Source organism: Anomaloglossus baeobatrachus, chromosome 3, assembly GCF_048569485.1.
Source record: "Anomaloglossus baeobatrachus isolate aAnoBae1 chromosome 3, aAnoBae1.hap1, whole genome shotgun sequence".
In the NCBI taxonomy this organism is placed as follows: domain Eukaryota; kingdom Metazoa; phylum Chordata; class Amphibia; order Anura; family Aromobatidae; genus Anomaloglossus; species Anomaloglossus baeobatrachus.
In genome coordinates this window covers 416,806,940-416,826,642 of record NC_134355.1, presented here as the reverse complement: position 1 = coordinate 416,826,642, position 19,703 = coordinate 416,806,940, and the positions used below count along the sequence as shown (strand labels likewise).

The following is a 19,703-nucleotide window of genomic DNA, read 5'->3' as shown; positions in this document are numbered from 1 at the left end:
CATGAGGGATTTCTCATAAACCCATGTTTATGCTGGACTGCTTGGTTAGTTTATTGAGAAACTCCAGAATATCAGCTCTAAGAAAATCCTCAATAACAAATTTAAGTTTTTATGTTCAGTTTTTGGTCCTTGAATATTAGCACTACATTTGCTATGGAGCAGTCCAGACCTTGTTATTATGGCATCCTTGAATATTAGAAATAATGGTTTGTCTGTCACGGTATTTAATTCCTTCAGTACTCTTGGGTGTATGCCACCTGGTGATTTGGCTATTTTATTACTTTTGATGTGACACCGCACTTCCTGTAGGGTAAAGCAGGTAAAAGAACATGAGAATTATTGGTACCCCTGATTGTTATGATTCAGTGATTGAGGAGGATCAAAGGGGTAGAAACTAGGAAACCCAGAGAATCACCAGAGTGGTTGGAAACTCAGCTGACTGCAGACCTCTAACTGACAACACAACTAGAAGTAGCCGTGGGACGTGCCTACGATGACCTTGTCGTCTTGACACAGCCAGAGAGCTATTTGTTCCTAAAGAGAGAAAAACAAGGAAAGCTAATCTGCCTTGGAGCAGTTCCCCAAAAATTATAGATAGCCCCCAAACATGTAAAGCCGGTGAGACAAGATGAAATACAGTACACAGGTAGAGGACAGATTCAGCAAAGATGAGGTCCAAACTATCTATATAGGAAAGGACAGAAAAGAGCACTATCTGCAGCCGCGCAATACTCTAGAAAAAAAACAAAACACCTGATAGGAAAAAAGCTGAGATGACACGGCCTCTCCCCCACTATATCAGTACTCTGGTGTTACTGAGATCCAAGCAAAACACTAATACAGAGGAAGGACTGAAAGTAATATCAAGCATGACAAAACAAAAATACATTGAAGAATATGGAGCTGGGTACACAGACATTCCTAGCAGGAAATAATCCAATTCCACCCAGAACTCCACACAAACAGAAACCAGGAAAGAAGCCTTAATACCACAGAAATAAAAACAACAAGAAAGTGGAAAAAAAACAGCAAATGGTACAAAGACAAAACTTATCTGCAAAGAGTTCAGGTAAAAACATAAGATAGGGCAGGCTCCAGAATGTCCACAGCACCACAGGAGACAACATTGATCACTGGCCCAGACCGAGAGAACACTACTGAGTTATATAAGCCCAGTCTGAGCAGCCTGATTTCCAATCATCATCAGCTGTCTGGCTTCTGTTAAGCAGATTAACTTTACTACCAGCACTGGCCACCACAAGATGGAGCTGAAAACTGGAACGCAGTCCAAATGTGTTCACAATACCTGATTATATCATCTGTCCTGGAATTTTTTTTTTGTTGTGTAAATATTGCATAAAAGAAGGTTTTTAATAGATTGTCCTTTCATGGTATGATTAACATACCTTTTGAAACTACTCTAAGGACTAATTCAGATGTCATACTAGAAAAAATAGAAATGGAATACATGGCAAGGTTAAGATAAGGTCCAGCCTGTCCCAGGTTACCTCTCACTGAATCACCTCTGCACACTGAGGAAGGTCTGTTAACGAGTTTTATCAGTTTGAGGATACATTCACACTAGTGTATAACTGGGATGAGTGTAGAAAAAAAGGATTGCACTCAGACCCATGTTATTCAATGAGGCAGTGCAGATCTGTATTTTTTTTCTTGACCTGAGGAAAAAAAAAATCACAGCATGCTGCGAGTGGACACGGAAATCAGACAAGACCCACCTATTCAAGTCTATGGGTGTGAGGAAAAAAATCGCATGCCACACAGATCATCCTAGTGGCTTCCATTTTTTATGAATACATTACAATTCTGTAGCATAGGATACTGTAAATGGCCCTGTAAATGATTGTAAATGAATAATAGCTGTTAATTAAAAAGTTTCACAAGGACAGCACACGGATAAAAAGTGAGAAATAAAATTGTCCTACTTTTCTGAATGAAAATCTGACCAATTTTCTACACATTAGTGTAAGCATACCCTTAAGCTGGGTTCACACTAAGCGACAGCGACAACGACGTCGCTGTTACGTCACCATTTTCGGTGACGTAACAGCGACCTTGTAAGTCGCTGTTATGATCGCTGCTTAGCTGTCAAACACAGCAGAAGCAGCGATCATAACGTCGCTACATGTGCAGAGAGCAGGGAGCCGCGCTTAGCGCTGGCTCCTTGCTCTCCTAGGTACAGTACACATCGGGTTAATTAACCCGATGTGTGCTGCAGCTACATGTCACAGTGCAGAGAGCAGGGAGCCGCGCGCACTGCTTAGCGCTGGCTCCTTGCTCTCCTTGCTACAGTATACATCGGGTTAATTACCCGATGTGTGCTGCAGCCACATGTCACAGTGCAGGAGCCGGCACTGGCAGCAAGAGCGGAGGCCGGTAACCAGCGTAAACATCGGGTAACCAGGGAAAGGTCTTCCCTTGGTTACCCGATGTTTACGCTGGTTACAGCTTACCGCAGCTGCCAGTGCCGGCTCCTGCTCGCTTCATTTCGTCGCTCTCTCGCTGTCACACACAGCGATGTGTGTGTCACAGCGGGAGAGTGACGACCAAAAAATGAAGCTGGACATTCAGCAACGACTGGCGACCTCACAGCAGGAGCCAGCTCGTTGCTGGATGTCACACACAGGAACAGCGACGGGACGTCGCTGCAACGTCACAGAAAATGGTGACATAGCAGCGACGTCGTTGTCGTCGTCGTTATGTGTGACACCAGCTTATCTTAAATGAAGAAATGAGTTAAGAGGTTTCCACTAATTGTTTACTGACCCATGAACCAGCATTCAGAATTTTAACTTCAGAATTGGATCAATATTGGACAAGTCTCTATGCTTTTGTGTTGAAGACTCTGTCCAAGGATAAAATTGGAAATGCAAACTACTCCATAGACCATCATAGATGCAAGCTATATCCATGAAAAACATGGATAGCTCTCGGACTAGAAACACTGACATCTAAATGAGCCGTTTCTAAAAAATTTTAAATACATCGGAACCTCGCTTAACGAGTAACCCACTGCACGAGAATTTTGCTTAACAATCAAAGCTTTCTGTAAATTTGTAGCCTGGTTTACGAGAAAGTTTTGCTGTGTGAAGAAAATCCTCACCTCAGACACTTCCGGTTCCGTCCATCCACCGCACTCTGACCCGCACTTGCAGTCCACACAAACACACACAAGTACGCACAAATACACACAAACACACACGCACGCACGCACATATACAGTATTATGCTCACCTTACCTTCCATTCCACCACCGGTTTCATGGTTCTTGTGGTTCCCGGGTACATTGCAACGTGCTCGCGGCGAACTACAAGTACCATGAGGCCGGCAGTGGAACGGAAGGTAAGGTGAGCATATAATATGTGTGCCTTCCGTTTCATTGCCGGCATCATGGGTCCTGTAGTTCGCCGCTCCGTTCCACTCCAGGCTGTGCATCGGCATCCATAGCGACGAAGCAGGAACTTCCTGGTTCCTGTCACCGCTACTCATAGGCAGCACGCTGGCCAGTCAGAGGTAAGCAGCTCTGCCTTTGACGTCAGCGCTCTGGCAGGAAGTTCCTCCCTCATCGTTATGGTAACCCAATACACAGCCCGCACCGGAGAATAGCAAGTCCCAGGAGACCGGCGATGGAACGGAAGGTAAGGTGAGCATATAATATGTGCGTTTGCGTGCATGCTTGTGTGTGTTTGTGTGAGTTTGTGTGTGTTTGTATGTGTGTGTGTGCATTTGTGCATGTGTGGAATGACAGAATAGGGGACCAGGATGGGACATTTAACTAGTTGTGGAACAAATTGTCTGCATTGCAATGATTTCCTATGGGAAATCTTGCTCTGCTGAACGAGTAACTTGGTTAACAAGCACAGTCCCAGAACGGATTGTTCTCGTTAAGCAAGGTTCCACTGTACATTGATAATGTTCTAGAAATACTGTATATAAGAGGAGTAGAAAATTCAACATCATTTCCATATGATTCCTTTAAAAGCTCCTAGGCTTCTTTTGTTTGAGCAATAAGCTTATATTTTTTCTGCACAGTAGCAGCAGAGAAAACAGTGATAAGCTGCCAGAAGAAAATAAAGGTAAGTCACTGCTGCCCTGATCGATAGGTCAGTAGGATCACTATTAAATGTAAACCAGTAAGGACATGTTCCCGCTCTGCAGTGTTTTCCTGTATGTTTTTGATAGGTGAAAAATGCAGGACTTTACAATATCAGGAAAGTATATGAGATTTCTGAATTTTCATGCAAATGGTACTCATTTTTTTCTTGTCAATTTAAACCTTCAAAGCATTATTTATAATGTGCAGCATGTTTATACTTTCTTTGCTGTTTTTCTCCCTTTCTAGAGAGGAGGGGACCCGTTGAGGTTTGGGTTTGCTGGGTTCAGCCGGACTTTAGGCAAAGTTTGGGACCCAGACATTACTGAACCCATTAGAAGTCACTGATTGAGCAATTTGGCTCTCTGCCCACACACAGCCAGCCATAACAGAGCATTTCCGGGGAAGGAAGGGCAGGGTTTCATTTTTTTTGTACACACTAAATGTAAAACAATAGTTTTTACGCTCAGTGAGAGCCATGCAGTGACTGCAAGCGGTTCGCAGTGAGACAAGCACCAGCATACCAGAGACCCCTGATGCTTGATCGAGTGGTTAGCACACATAAAATATAATACATAAACTTCGAAACGGGACACTGATTTTTTTTTAAAGCCTGTGTTCGATACAAACCCCAAACTTTACCGTTTGGGTTTACTCATCTCTAAACCTTTTAAATAAATGTGAAAAGAAATGAAAATTAAAAACCCCACCAAAAATGAGCATAAAAACATGTCTAAAGTGCGTGCATTTTATGCAGTTTTTTTCACTCTTGTTTTTGGTGTACAAAAACCGCTTTAAATTCTTAGTGTGTGCACGTACCTTAATTCAGATGTTATAATACAATGCAACAATTAATCTGCACATTTCTGATGTTCTATAGTTAAAAGAGGTGCACTAATGTTTTTGTAGACTAACCTAAACATGTTACTTGTTCCTAGTAGAAGGACAGGCACTGGCGACTATGAGATTACTATTTCTTACTCAGATGTTATTAGCATACACGGAAAGGCATAATCTGAGATCTTCTTTTAAGTCTAGGCACATATTTTGGCTGATATCACTTCTGTTGCAAGTGCTCAATTAATTAAACTGGTTAAAAAGGAACACAACATAGGTCATCTAGCCTTTGTGCTAATAGATTTATATCAAATAAGGATTGCTCTTTAGCAAGTCTCTGCACTAATTAAAGTGTTACATAGGTTATACAGTATTTTGCAAAGGAGTATATATTGATTCTTATTTCACTTTCCAATCACTCTACTGTGCTTAATTTACATATTTTCTAATCAAAATCTTAATGCTTTATTAAAAAAGCATGACTCATATAAAAGCAGAAAAAAAACAAAAGTCTGACCACAAATCATTAACAGTCAGCATAGGCATTAACCCATGAACGCCCAAGCAATTTTTAATTTTTGTCCCTTCATTTTTTTCTTTCTTTTTCCAGAGGCATAACTTTTTTTTATGTTTCTGCCGGAATGCCATATGAATGCCTGTTTTTTGCATGAAGAATTAATTGTAGGTTTGAAAAACATATCATTTTATCACCAAAAATGAAAAAAAAAATCAACTGGGAAAAAATGGTGAAAAAAACCGCAATTCTGCTCTATTTTGTTGGATTTCCTTTTGGTGTGGACTACATGGTAAAGTTTACTTTTAATCATAACTAATATTGGTCTGGGTGTAATCTGATGTTTTGTTGGATCGCTCTGGGATGAAAAATATGGCCGTCTAGCCCTTCTTTTCACTGTATGATGGCCTCTACAGTTCCCATTGCACTATGATGGTGACTATGATGGTGTATTATAAAGGGAACCACAGACCTCCACAGTATGATGGCCCCTACAACCTTCCCCAATACAATGAACCCCACAATTTCTCAAACATTAAACCCTCACATACCCTCATAAAATCTGATAGTGTCAAAAGCCTTCCCACACAGTATGACTGCAAAATGTTAAAAAAATCTAATCACCTAGCTTTTTTGCTCTCAATCACTTCTTTAGGCTTCTTTTACTCATCATTACACACACATTTTTCACTGACATATTAAAGGTATGTATGTCCCTCCGTGTGCCATGATTTTGGCACATGTGCGATCTCCATGTGCTATCCATGATAAGACACGAGATCAGGCACTTATACTGTCCACGCTACTGCTCTACGTGGTGCTGAAGATTCCCATGATGCTGTTTCCAGATGCCACTGTCTCCCCTCTGCAGCTACTTCTAGGTCAGTTGTGCAGTGCATATGTATGAGTATAATTAGCTGGCCTGGAAGCAGAGACAGCAGCTGCCAGAGACAGCATCGCTGGAGATGGGTCAGTGTAAAGAGTTTTTTATTATTAATGTATGCGATTTTTCTGGTACATTTTTCACAGATCACACCATGGTGTGGTCTGTGGGACATCAGTGATGCCATAAAAAACGCACGGAAACACAGTCAGAGAGAAATCACTGATGTATGGAAAGACCCATTGATTTTAATGGGTATGCGTATGTCCATGATTCTAGTAGGTATAAAAACTGCAACATGCGCACCAAAATCAATGACCTATGAAAGGGCCTTAATATGTGCAGTTTGCAGACTGAGGCTTCATAAACAGTAAAATGGTCCCTACATCCCCATAAACACAGTATGATGGCCAACATCCCTCCACAAAGTATGATGGTGTTGAGGATAAGTATTAAGTAACCAAAAATACTTTATTCAGCCATTTCATAGACTCAGGTATATAGTTTAGTAGATGTAAACTAACACACATATTTATGTATGTCTTTGTTCTTTTTACTAATACGTATATAGGTATATTGCATATTCAGTGTATTTTCCTTAATACAGTATATTTCAGTATATATAATTTGAAGATGGCTGCCACATCTTGTCTACACCCGGGATGATGAACAAAGGAGAAATTCTTAAGCCTGGACTGACCAATCAAGAAGAGACTATGCTAATTTCAATACATCTTGGAGTCCAGCCTACGATACTTGATTGGACTAAACTTTTGTATACACCCTTCACTTCTTAAGAGCTATAGAAGTTTCAAACAATAAAGACCACTTGGTCAGTGCCCGTCATGGAGATAGTTATAACTGACTTGTTGTCCGTTATTTAGTCTCATGTGCACACATGACAATATAATTTCAAACAGCAGTCAGATCCTGAGTGACCGGTTGAGTCACATCCTTAACAATGGTGCACATATTCCATCACATATGATAGCAAAATAATGAAAAGAAACTCACTTATTCCTGTTCTCCCAAAGCATTGCTCTGATCTTTGAAGTATGTAGACTGAAGGCCACTTTACACGCAGCGACATTGCTAAAGCGATGTTGTTGGGGGTCACGGAATTCGTGACGCACATCCGGCCTCTTTAGCAACGTCTTTGCATGTGAAACGTAAGAGCGACCACTAACGAGCAAAAATACTCACCTTATCGTTGCTCATTGACACACTGTCCAGTTCCCAAATATCGTTGCTGCTACAGGTACGATGTTGTTCGTCATTCCTGCGGCAGCACACATCGCTATGTGTGACACCGCAGGAACGAGAAACCTCACCATACCTGCGATCGCCGGCAATGAGGAAGGAAGTAGGTGGGCGGGATGTTACGTCCCGCTCATCTCCGCACCTCCGCTTCTATTGGGCGGTTCGCCGGTCACACTGACGTCGCTAGGCAGGTAAATAGTGGGATGGATCCGAGCGATGTTGTGCACTACAGGCAGTGATTTGCCCATGACGCACTAACGATGGGGGAGGGTACGCACGCTAGTGATCTCGCTAGCGAGATCGCAGCGTGTGAAGTGTCCTTGAAACTCTGTATAGCAGGAACAACCTAGTGATGCAATTGTGCATGCTGCGCTGTGAATCAGATGCATAGGCTGAATGCTCCCTGTGCCACAACTGCCTTCAAATGTATATGTATCTTGAAAATGCAGATACCATTGAAATACAGGTGCCAGGATGTGGATCATTCCGGTGGTGCCATTCACAACTGGCCCCACCTTGACTCTCACGGTTTATATTGGCCACCTGGCCTGCCACAATTGACCAATGCTCTCAAGCTAAAATGAGGTAACGTTTTTTGTTAAAGTAAGGGATTTTTTGATCAATAGAACGTAGTAAAGATCAGTACCCTTTATTTTATATTTGGAAAAGAACACCTTTAAAAGCTTTTGCAAAGTAAGTGCTTTGTGTGACAGATTCATGAAGCATGGATTCACTGTGCAGTCTTAGTCTAAAAGAGAATTTATGATTATTATTAAAAATGTCAACTAAAAATATCGCACAAAACTTGGATTGCGCAAAAAGCATTATAATCCTGATTTCAAGACTTTGTCTTCAACTTCAGGTTATTATAACTTTATTAACCCATTACAGCTAGGAACTTTGAAATCTCCCTGTTTGGCTTCTTCTAACTGAGAACTGTGTGGAGCTGCCCATACTGTACATTGTTAATAAAAACACATATTAAAAAAGCAAAACAAAAAAAAGCTGTTTAAGAAAGTGGATAAGGCTCACTACTTTGAAATCCACAGGGATTAAATATTCATCTCCATCAGTCTGCAAGATTTATGTTTTGTTACTGCATATCTTCCTAAGGAAATAAAGGCAGCATGAAAAATAAACTACAAGCACCAATAGCTACATCCTCTTATTGCCCATAGGTCTTATGCAAGATAATTGTTTTGGAAGCCCACTTTTCTGGGAAAAATGAGATTCTTTTGTAAAATAGTTTCTCTCAACTTTCATTGTAAGGTTAAATCTTACTTTTTTATTCAATAATTGATGTTGACAAATCATTTAGGCCTAACAATAATAGGAACAAAAAATGTATCATAGACCCGTGATCATCATATTATACTGAAAGTGAAAAATAATGAAACAATTCATTCTACTAACTACTGAATGACATTAAAATCATTTCACATTTGCATAGCCAATTGAGTACACAATAGTGTGGTGTTACTAATCACAATATTGCATAAATTGTGCCGAAAAATGGTAAAGACGACATGTATGAAATTTACTGTACAGTATAAGTATTTCTACTCCTTGATTGTTTCAGAACACTTCTGGGAGAGGCTCAGTGTTTTTAATTCTTTGTTTGTACATGCTACATCCGATAATGCTGATTCTACCCCCAGTAAGAGTCGTACAAACACTGCAAGCGGCTCGCTCTGTGTTTAGTATGAACTCGGACTATAAAGTTGTGGTATGCTCATCTCTATTCGTGACCAACAGCAGCCATAAAATTTGTCATATCCCTCTGATAAATTTTGGACAATTTTCAACTACAGTGGAACCTTGGATTAAGAATAATTTGGCTTAAGAGAGTTTTGCAAGACAAGCAAAGTTTTTTAAAAATTTGTAACTTGGTTTAAGAGCAATGCTTTGCAGTTAGAGCAAATTCCCACCGTGCACACTTCCGGCTCCGTCCTTTCATCGTGCTCTAACCCGCTCTAGAGGTAACTTTCTGTATATATGTACTGTTTACTATAAATAATATATCATTATCTAGTACAGTATATACTATATTATATTTCTATAAATTTTCATTTGTGGATACAGTATTGTACTTTTTTTCTGCTACCCAGTACAGCACATTAATTGTACTGTACCTCTCGCACACCAATAAACCTATTGTATACTAATGTGCAGTTTCATTTGTTTTACATGCTTTTTTACTGTACAGTACTTTGTATTAGTGTACTGTAATAATTATATATGAATACAGAACATTAACTTGTATTACTGTAATAGGTTTGTATAAATGCAGTCAAGATTTTTGGGTTGTGGAACGAATTGTCTGCTTTTCAATTGTTTCCTATGGGAAAATTTGCTTTGATATAAGAGTAACTTGATTTAAGAGCACACTCCCGGAACCAATTATGCTCGTAATCCAAGGTTCCGACTGTATCTAGTCTATTTTCACCCTGTCTAAATTTTTGAAAACACTAATAAATCAACTTATTTTGGGGACCAACAGCAGGAATTCACATTTCCACCACATTTTTTTATCCTTTCAGCAAAGAAGTAACACGGTGAAAAGCAGCAATACTTGCTAACTAGGTAACACAAAAAATAGAAAGGATGCTGAACACAGCAGTGAAAAACAGCAGGACTAGATATCCTGGTAGCCTAAGAAATAGAATGGCTGCTGTTTCTTAGATTTACATCCCAAGAGTTTGGTGAAACTTTTCTTTCACATAGTGCCCATACCATAAATTGTATTGTCTTTTGTGATTATGCAGATAAGTATGATGGATGCCACATTAACAGTGAATCATCCAACAACCCTCTTTTAGTCATACACAGTTAATTAACAAAAAATAAATGTCTGCCACTCACACCCCATCTATTATGGGCCCTCTGAGGATAACCTGTATAAAAGATCACAGTCAAAAAGTGTCAGCTTTGCTTTTTGCTGCAGGCATTCCTGTATCGACACAGTGACTGGCAGCATGAATAAGTATGTAGGGAGGGATTTTCAACTCAGTTGCTTAATTTTCGTCTTCCCAAGTTATAGTATAGAAAAGCAACAGAAACATAGTTTTTATTCACTTTTTGACACAAGTCTGAATATTCACTGTCTTCAAAGTGAAGAATATAAATGAATAATAATAATAATAATAATTATTATTATTATTATTATTATTATTATTATTATTATTATTAATATAGTGAACAATATTAAAGTTACTTCCACTATGGACTCACCACTGTTAAGATTTTAATAGAATTAAAAAATAATTAGTAAGTCAAAGTTTTCAAAATTATCCGTCATGACATACTTATTAATAAGATCAATGATAATGTGAACATAGCCTTAAAAACAATGTAATACAACTTGAATACCTGCTGCAAAACACAACAAATAAGAGAAAATGTGTATGAAAAACTTGTAATGTATAGTCAGTATTTATTGTGGTAAAGAAGCAGGAAGACAACAATAGCAGGCAGAGACCCACTAGGGGAATAACTATGATTCCTTATATGTATTATAACTATATATACAACACTCATATTTAGTGAATATGACAGCAAACCAAATAGGAGAGATTAGGAAAATAAACATTATTAAGTTATGCTTTACTTCATACAGTAGTAGACATGCTGCCAAGATCATGGGGAAAGGCTACTTACACTATTAAAGGAAAGATACCATAAAAAAGCAATAACGAAAAAAACTGTAAAGCATTAATGTTTAATGTTTTGTTTAAATATCATTATTTGTTTTTAATTGAGCAAAATATAATTTTTTTAAAAAAAGTTTAATATTTTCCACTCTTAAACACTAGGCAGAGCAGCTGCTGAAAACCTAGTGTACAACTAGCCTGGATTACAACTGCAGTAAAAGTGGGTGGAATCTGCTTTCATGTGTGTGATGTCACGCCTCAACTCCCCATCTGGATGTTTGCAAAAAATAAAAGGGAGGATGAAGTTTAGGATCACAGTGTGGAGCCATTTTTTTGGGGGACAGTAAAGTGATCCTGAATTGTGGAAAGTGTCACCGAGGATGACTGGCTCCATTGTATAACAAGGCCCACTGTTTACTATGTCCCATATACGCTGCCAGCATATTACTGTGCCCCATATACTGTGTACCAAAATACTGTGCCCTCATGTACTGTACACCATATTACTTTGCCCCCCACATACTGTGCCCCTTTATACTGTGTACCATATTACTGTGCCACCATATTACCGTACCAACATAGTACTGTGCATCCTATACTGTACCCCATATATTATGCAGCATATTACTGTGGGCAATATACTGTGCAACATATTACTTTGCCCCATAATACTTTGCTACATACAGTATGCTGTGCACCATATTCTGTGCATCATATTACTGTGCCCCCATATATTGTGAAGCATATTACTGTGCCACTATATACTATGCACCATATTACTGTTCCCCAATATAGTGTGCACCATATTACTGTACCCTATAATATACTGTGCTCCATAATATTGTTCCCCATAATATTGTGTCCCATAGTGCTCCATAATACTGTGCTTCATAGTGCTATATACAGTACACAGCTTTGCTATATTAGTGTGCAGTGATATAGTAGAGCTGTGCTAGTGTGTTCATTGCACAGCAACGTGATTTCTCTACTTTGCTTTGAACACAGCGGTGGTGGCAGTGAGCAGTGATCTGCAGCCAGGAATATAGATGTTAGGCTGCAGTCACAGCTCCCTGCCACCAGTACTCACCCCTCCTTTGCTTTGTGTGAACCTGGAATCTTGGCAGCTGCTCCTGTAACTGCACTATGTACAGTGACAAGAGGAGCTGCCTGTGATCAAAGCTAATGTCAGCTGTGATCACCACCCCACAGCATGTACTCACCTAATTCCTGGACCTCCACTCCTAGCAGCTACTCCTGTCAGCCCAGTGTCTCGTCAACTCCTCTTGTCACTGCTTGACTAGTACTGAGCACAGAGCGGTGACAGGGGGAAAGTAGAGCACACAGCATACACTGTGGGCTTCACAAAGATGGCCAGCCCAGGGGGCATGTCCAGGTAACTGCAGAGAGTAGTTACAGTGCAGGAGATAGGGTCAGAGGCCGACTATTATCTCTTATGCACAATGACTTCCATATTTGCTGTGTGTAACTGTTATTACACACTGCAAATCCAAGATGGCAGCCCCCAGTATTTGAGTAAAAATAGAATTAGATAAAAACTAAATAATTAATTTAATTTTGTATTAAAAATAGTTTATTCCATAATCAATAATTATTAATACAATAACCACAATGGCGGCACTTTCCCTTTAAAGATCAGAACTTATACTATGGGGAGTAAGGATCTTATCTTGGACTATAAAAATGATGGTACATGAAAATAACAATAAATTGTACTATGTTAATGGATTGATTTTTGATGTATTCTTTCTTAACTACCACGAGAAATCATTCCTCTAAGAGCTTAAAGGGGTTGTGCACTACTTGGACAACTCATTTTCTATACATATGTTTTCTTTCAACAAAATAACAATACCTACTGTATACTTATCTACAGTACCAGTGCTGTTCCAATGGTTTTGGCACTGCCTCTCTTGGAGATTGCAAGATATTGTTATCTCATGCGACCTTTGCGGCCCCTTAGTATTGGATTTGCTCTTCCCTTCTTCAAAAAAGCAAGATATCTGGAGGAAGTGAAGTGGAAGCTGCTCTCTTCCTCTTGATGTCTTGATTTGTCTGAAGGAGGGACGAGCAAAACCAGCATGAATGGCCACAGGGACTACATGACATAATCACACCACATGATTTCCCAAGAGAGGTAATGCTGGCAGAGCTGAAACAGTGCCAGCAATGGAAGTGCAGGATAGGTGGTATTGTTTTGTTGTGGAGAAACATAGAGATGGAGAAGGGTTTTTTTGAGGTGACAACCCCCTTAAAGTAGCATAGATATATCATTGTAATTAGAAACAATCAAGGCAACTCAAAGATGTTCAACTTTGATCTGAATTTTCTGAAATTCACAGGTCCACCCAAATACAAAACTCTGCAATTCAATTTTGCGAGGATCAGCAAAAAAAATAAAAAAATGGAACCATTTCACACACTGCTACTAAAGACTGAGGAAGCAGGCTAATGACATCAGGAGTGGATTCACAAGCTTCCTCATAATGCCCTGCAGCCATCACATCATATGCTATAGTGCAACCAATCAGAGTAGACTATTACAATCAGCATAAAACATAAGGGACAGCCTTGCAGTGAAATGTATGTTTTTCCCCACTTAGGAATAGGAGGTTAGAGTGCATAGCTCATTCCATATAGCAATTGAAAAGGACCTAACATGTTTGTGGTGTCCTACTTCAGGGCTGAATCATATTGAAAGTGGAAGTAATAGTCTCATGCTGTATATAATAATCCAAATATTTAAGTGATATTGGAAGGTGCTATACCTATACTATATAGTCACGCAGTGTGATTGTAAACTGATTGATATGTCATATACTACAGTAACAGAACCTTAATAAGTGTAATTTTTATTCTTCACACACATAAAGAAGGAAAGCAATATTAAACTCTTGAGGGTTAATTTTGAGATTAAATAAAAATCCTGAAACCGAGTCTTCTACGTCACATAAAGTGTGCTTCCTTCATATGAGACAGGCAAACAACAATTTTCATTTTCTTTAAAGCCACAAGAATAATCTCAAAAGTCTATAATCTAGAAATGTAACACACATCTATTAATCTCAAAAAGTTTGTGTACTGAAAAAAAAAAATTTGAGTGGGCACAATTCTTTGTTGTAGTAGTACAATCTTTGTCCTTCTTCTGAAGCTGGGGTGCATGACGCGTACTACGTCATGCTCACGTGCCGGAATTGAGGTCCTACGCAGGCGCAGTATAATACTTTGATCTTCCCTGCTCAGGGCAGATCAAAGTGCGCCTGCGCAGGACCTCAATTGTCTCAAAGCATTATAAATGTATTTAGCAGGCAATTAGAGACTTTTCAGAATTTTCAGTATCTAAATAATCCACTCAACTCCAGTGATAATCATTAAAGGATATCTCAAAAAGACACTTGGACAGACAACATTTCATAATCAGGTTATTGATGCAAAGAAAAATAATAGTACCATTAACAGTTTTTAATATATATTCAAATTCTTAATTAAATTCTTAAAAATACTGTGTTGTCTGCATAGTATTACTTAATATGAGTGGCAATAGTCTTTTTTTTATTAGAATTGGAAATGAAGGGTGGCATTTTAAGAAAGTGTTAGGGGTACTTTACACGCTGTGACATCGCTAGCATTTGCTAGCGATGTCGAGTGCGATTGCACCTGCCCCCATCGCGCGGCCGATATGTGGTGATCGCTACCGTAGCGAACATTATCGTTATGGCAGCATCACATGCACATACCTGCTCTGCAACGTCGCTGTGACCGGCGAACGCCTCCTTTCTAAAGGTGTGGTTCGTTCAGTGTCACAGCGATGTCACAGCAGTGTCACTGAACCGCCGCCCAATAGAAAAGGAGGGGAGGAGATGAGCGGCCAGAACATGCCGGCCACCTCCTTCCTTCCTCCTTTTCCGGTGGAGATGTTTGTCGTTCCAGCGGCGTCCCAGATAGCGATGTGTGCTGCCGCAGGAACGACAAACAACATCGTACCTGCAGCAGCACCAATATTATGGAAATGAACGACGTGTCAATGAGCAACGATTTTGCACGTTTTTGCGCTCGTTGATCGTCGCTGATTTGTGTTACACGCTGTGATGACGCTACTGGCGCTGGATGTGCATCACTAATGACGTGACCCTGACGATATATCGGCAGCGATGTCGCAGCATGTAAAGTACCCCTTAGGGTATGCTCACATTAGAGTATAACGGACAATTCCAAGTGAGAAAAAAAGGGGATTGCACGCGGACATATGTTATTCAATAAGTCAGTGCAGATCTGCAATTTGTTTATCAGCCATATTCGGAATAAGGAAAAAAAATCACACATATTCAAGTCTATAGGTGTGAGGAAAAAAATGGATGACACATGGACCATCCTAGTGACATATTTGTTTTTTGATTGATACGTTACTATTCTGTAGCATAGGACACTGTAAATGGTCCTGTAAATGATTGTAAATGAATAATAGCTGCTGAGAAAAAAGTGCATTGCATACCTACAGAACACGGTTGCAAGTTTGAAAAAAAATCATCCTACTTTTCTGGATGAAAATCAGACCAATTTTTTATATGTAGTGTGAGCATACCTGTAAAATATAGCTGACTGTGTTTTATATATATTGGAGTGGAGCCTCTCCATATGTGTGTCTACTATAGCTATTTTTATATTATGTAAATTTTTATATACTATACATTGTATTTTTGTTTAATCAAATATCCATTATTAAAATCGTTGTCAGTTTGGTAACAATATAATTTAAAGTTGAGCATAATTTACATATGAGCTATACTATAACCATCATAGGGTAATACAAAAGGTATAAATTATATTTGTAAAGATTTGATGAATGAAATGAAAGCATGTGACCACCTACCCACACACCTTGGAAGAGGTGTACTCCACACTCTTCGGCCTCCTCCCAGGCAAGTGAGTCTATTAGCACCCTCCAAACGATATCCAGGAAAACAAGAAAATGTTAGACTGTCACCAACACCAAAGTGGAAGCCTATTCTTCTACTAAATGCAGGCACTCCTGGATCATCACAAGGCTCCAGGTCATATTCTACAAAAAAAAAAAAAAAAAAAGAAACAAAAACAGAAAAGCAAAAAAAATAACTATTTGCAAAAAATCACTTAATGAAAAAAAAATAAAAGACACATTTATAAATCAAAAAAGGATAAATTGCCCCTATTTTATCTTGACAAAGAGCCCAAATATTTTTTTTTTATAAATATTAAAAAAGTTTAAAAAGTGTTCATAGGTATGCACATTGTCAGTATTGAGCTTCCTCTCATGCTATTTTCTTCAGGACTACAACTGCCGATATCATCTTCCCTTAAACCTCAATGGAAACATATTTAACACTAGAACTACCGAGGTAGTCATTTTGACTACTTTGTACCATGTATTTCTATATAGGTGTCACGAGTCCAGTAGTTCTAGTGTTAAAAAGCAAGATTGAGATAAATAACTGACCAGCAAATGATCACATTTCTTGATATTTTTTAATTTATGTTTAGAGAATTTATTTTTTTCCATTAGCTAATTTTTTGGCAATAAAAATACCATAGACCCTTATTAAAATGTATCAAACAGTAGAGTGATAACTAGAGATTAGTGATGGGTGGACCTGGACTGCAAAAGTCTGGATTTTCGAGGGTTCAAAATGTACCCGAGTACCACCATGGGCCCAGAGTTCTCAGGGAACTCCAGGTAACGATCCTGATCTGCCAACTTGAGTAATTAAAAAAATAAAATAAAAATAAAGAAAAAGAGGGAAAAGCAGGTATGTAATACTTACCATGTCTCCCACTTGGCGGTAACACTGCTTCCAGGCAGCTCACAATACTTACGGGGCCACTCATTATACTTCATGCATACTGTATATGCTGCTTGCCCTGCCCACCAGCAGTAGCTACATCTCTGATTGCTTGCAGTAAGACAGCACCCCCACCCTGGGTGGCAGTGTGTCTGACTGCTTTCATTCCCAGTGTGCATCTCTATTGGTGTAAAAATAAATAAATAAAAAAATTGGCTTAGGGTCCCCCCATAGGGTCCTTCCCAGCACAGATAAAGTTTATGGCTACAGGCTGCAGTCACCAGCTGCGTATCAAAATAAAAGGAACCCCATGCGACTTTTTTAAAGTGATTTAAATATATCATTAACAAAATGGTGTGCAGTTTCCCACAATTTTGATACCCAGCCATGATAAAGTTGACAGCTAGGGGCTGGTATTCTCAGGCTATGGAGACCCATGATTATTGGGCCCCCAGTCTAAAAATAGAAGCATGCAACCGTCCAGGATTGTCAGAGCCATTAGATGCGACATCCCTAAACTTTACCCTTCTCAACCCGATTGCCCTTGTGTGGTGGCAATTGGGGTAATAAGGGGTTAATGACAGCTCACAGCTGCCACTAAGTCACAGATTAGCAATGGAAGGTGTCTATGAGGATCCCCCATTTCTAATCTGTAAGTAAAAAGAAATAAACACAAACACCAATAAAAGCATGAAGGATAATGAGCGGCCACTGAAGTAGCGTTACAGGCGCGCGGGAGACTCAGTAAGTATAACACGCATTCTCTAATCCCTCTAGCCATTCCAGTATTATTTTAACAAAACAGATTATGGTCCCCATAGTCTTATATGGGGACTGGCATCCAGGCAGATATTCAGGATCAACTCCGGGCTGGAACTGTTTTTTTTCTAGTAGAGATAAGTAGATTAGGCAAAATTTGAATTAGTCTGTTTGCACATTTTTCTCAAAAAGTGAATGTCCCTTTTTATATCCTGGGATCTTTCCTAACCCCAGAGAATAATAAATCTAGTATCTAAAAATAAAACTCTCACCTCTCTGACCACTCCGCTACTCACCACTACTCATCTAGGACATGCACCATGTTCTCATTTTGCCCCTCTCATGCTTAAATTCCCATGCTGTTTTTGTTCAACTGCCAAATCAAGCTTTCATGTGGTTTGGAAGCTTCTGCGTAAATGTATGAAATGTCACAGCATTATGACATCTTAACAAGATTTGTGACTTTTGGCACACATGCACAGAATACACCCTCATGGAGGTCAATGAGAGAGGCCTTAGGATTTCAGCGCAAGTGGCAGGGGATTTGCAGATGCAGTAATGACAGGACTAGTGCTAGGGAGTAGCACTCTGTAGAGAACAATGGAAGTCTATGTGCACCAACTGATCTTTAGCAGAGCGCTCACTGAGCAGTGTAAGGCTAGGTTCGCACACTGCGTCTTTTTGACGCTGCGTTTTTGTGCATTTTTGGCCGCTAAAAACGCACCTGCGTCGAAAAAACGCATCAAAAAACGTGATGCGTTTTTGCCGCGATTTGGTGCGTTTTTGGCTGTGTTTTGCTGCGTTTTTCATCTCTGCGTTTTGCTGCATTTTTCCAATGCATTGCATGGGGTGAAAATGCAGAAAAACGCAGGAAAGAACTGACATGTCCATTTTTTTTTTTAACTCAAAAACGCAGGTAAAAAAAACAGATGTGTGCGGACAGCAATAATGAAAACTCATAGACTTTGCTGGGGAAGCAAAGTCCTGCAGTTTTGAGGCCAAAAACGCACCCGAAAAACGCGCAAAAACGCCGCGAAAAACGCACTGTGCGCACATAGCCTTAGAGCGGTCTGCCTGTGTAAACAGGCTTTTACATGTCCACTGATGATCAGTAAACTAGTTGCTATTTGGCAATTGTTTAATGCTGCTGGTCACATATGTAAACAAGCTTATAATCATATTGCATCATGACAGATGCAGCCTTGGTGACACCTATTGCATAAACATTGCACACAGTCTTTCAATTTCCATAGACAACATTGATATTAGTATGGGTTTTATTAAAAGACTCAATAAGTTTAACATTTTAATTGTTATAGATTACCTCCTTTGACACAAGTCAGTTCATGAAATGTCCTCTCATTCTGATTCAACTGTAAGTGCTTTAATTGTGAAGTAGAAGTGTATAGGCAAAACAATAACTGCTCTTTGGCTACGCAACCTTATATACTGTCACGCACCCCGGGTCCCCTGCGCTGCTCCCCGTCTCACCTGTCACGCTCCCCGGCCCCCCTGCCTCGCTCCCCGGTTCTTCGGTCCGGTCTCCGCCGCTCCCCGCTCTCCAGCGTCCATTGCCGGCGCTTCCCAGGCGTCCTGGTCCCCGCTCCCGGCGCCCGTCGGCTTCTCAGCCCCAGCCTGGCTCTGCTGCTTCCTCCTCTCAGCTTCCTGCTCTGGCTTCTGGCACCCGGGCCGCGCGCATGCGCATTAGGGCGCGCGCGCGGTCATTGACCCTTTCTTAAAGGGCCAGCGTCAATTGACAGGAAATGAAGCACACAGGTACAGGGTATAAAGGGGTTTAATGTCCAAGTGGGCGGGGCCTGATCTTCGTGTTTCTCAAGCTAGGAGTCAGGTCTCC

At 40.0% G+C, this 19,703-nt stretch overlaps 1 protein-coding gene across 2 annotated transcripts in view; it reads right to left on the bottom strand.

Annotated features, from left to right (window-relative positions):
- The window catches only part of CSMD1 (CUB and Sushi multiple domains 1), a 2,926,925-nt gene that overhangs the window by 792,704 nt on the left and 2,114,518 nt on the right, over nucleotides 1-19,703 (bottom strand). For both annotated transcript variants that reach the window (XM_075340315.1, XM_075340314.1), the window contains exon 21: nucleotides 16,144-16,332. In XM_075340315.1, the coding sequence (XP_075196430.1) occupies nucleotides 16,144-16,332 (189 nt within the window). The remainder of the gene's footprint in view (nucleotides 1-16,143; nucleotides 16,333-19,703) is intronic.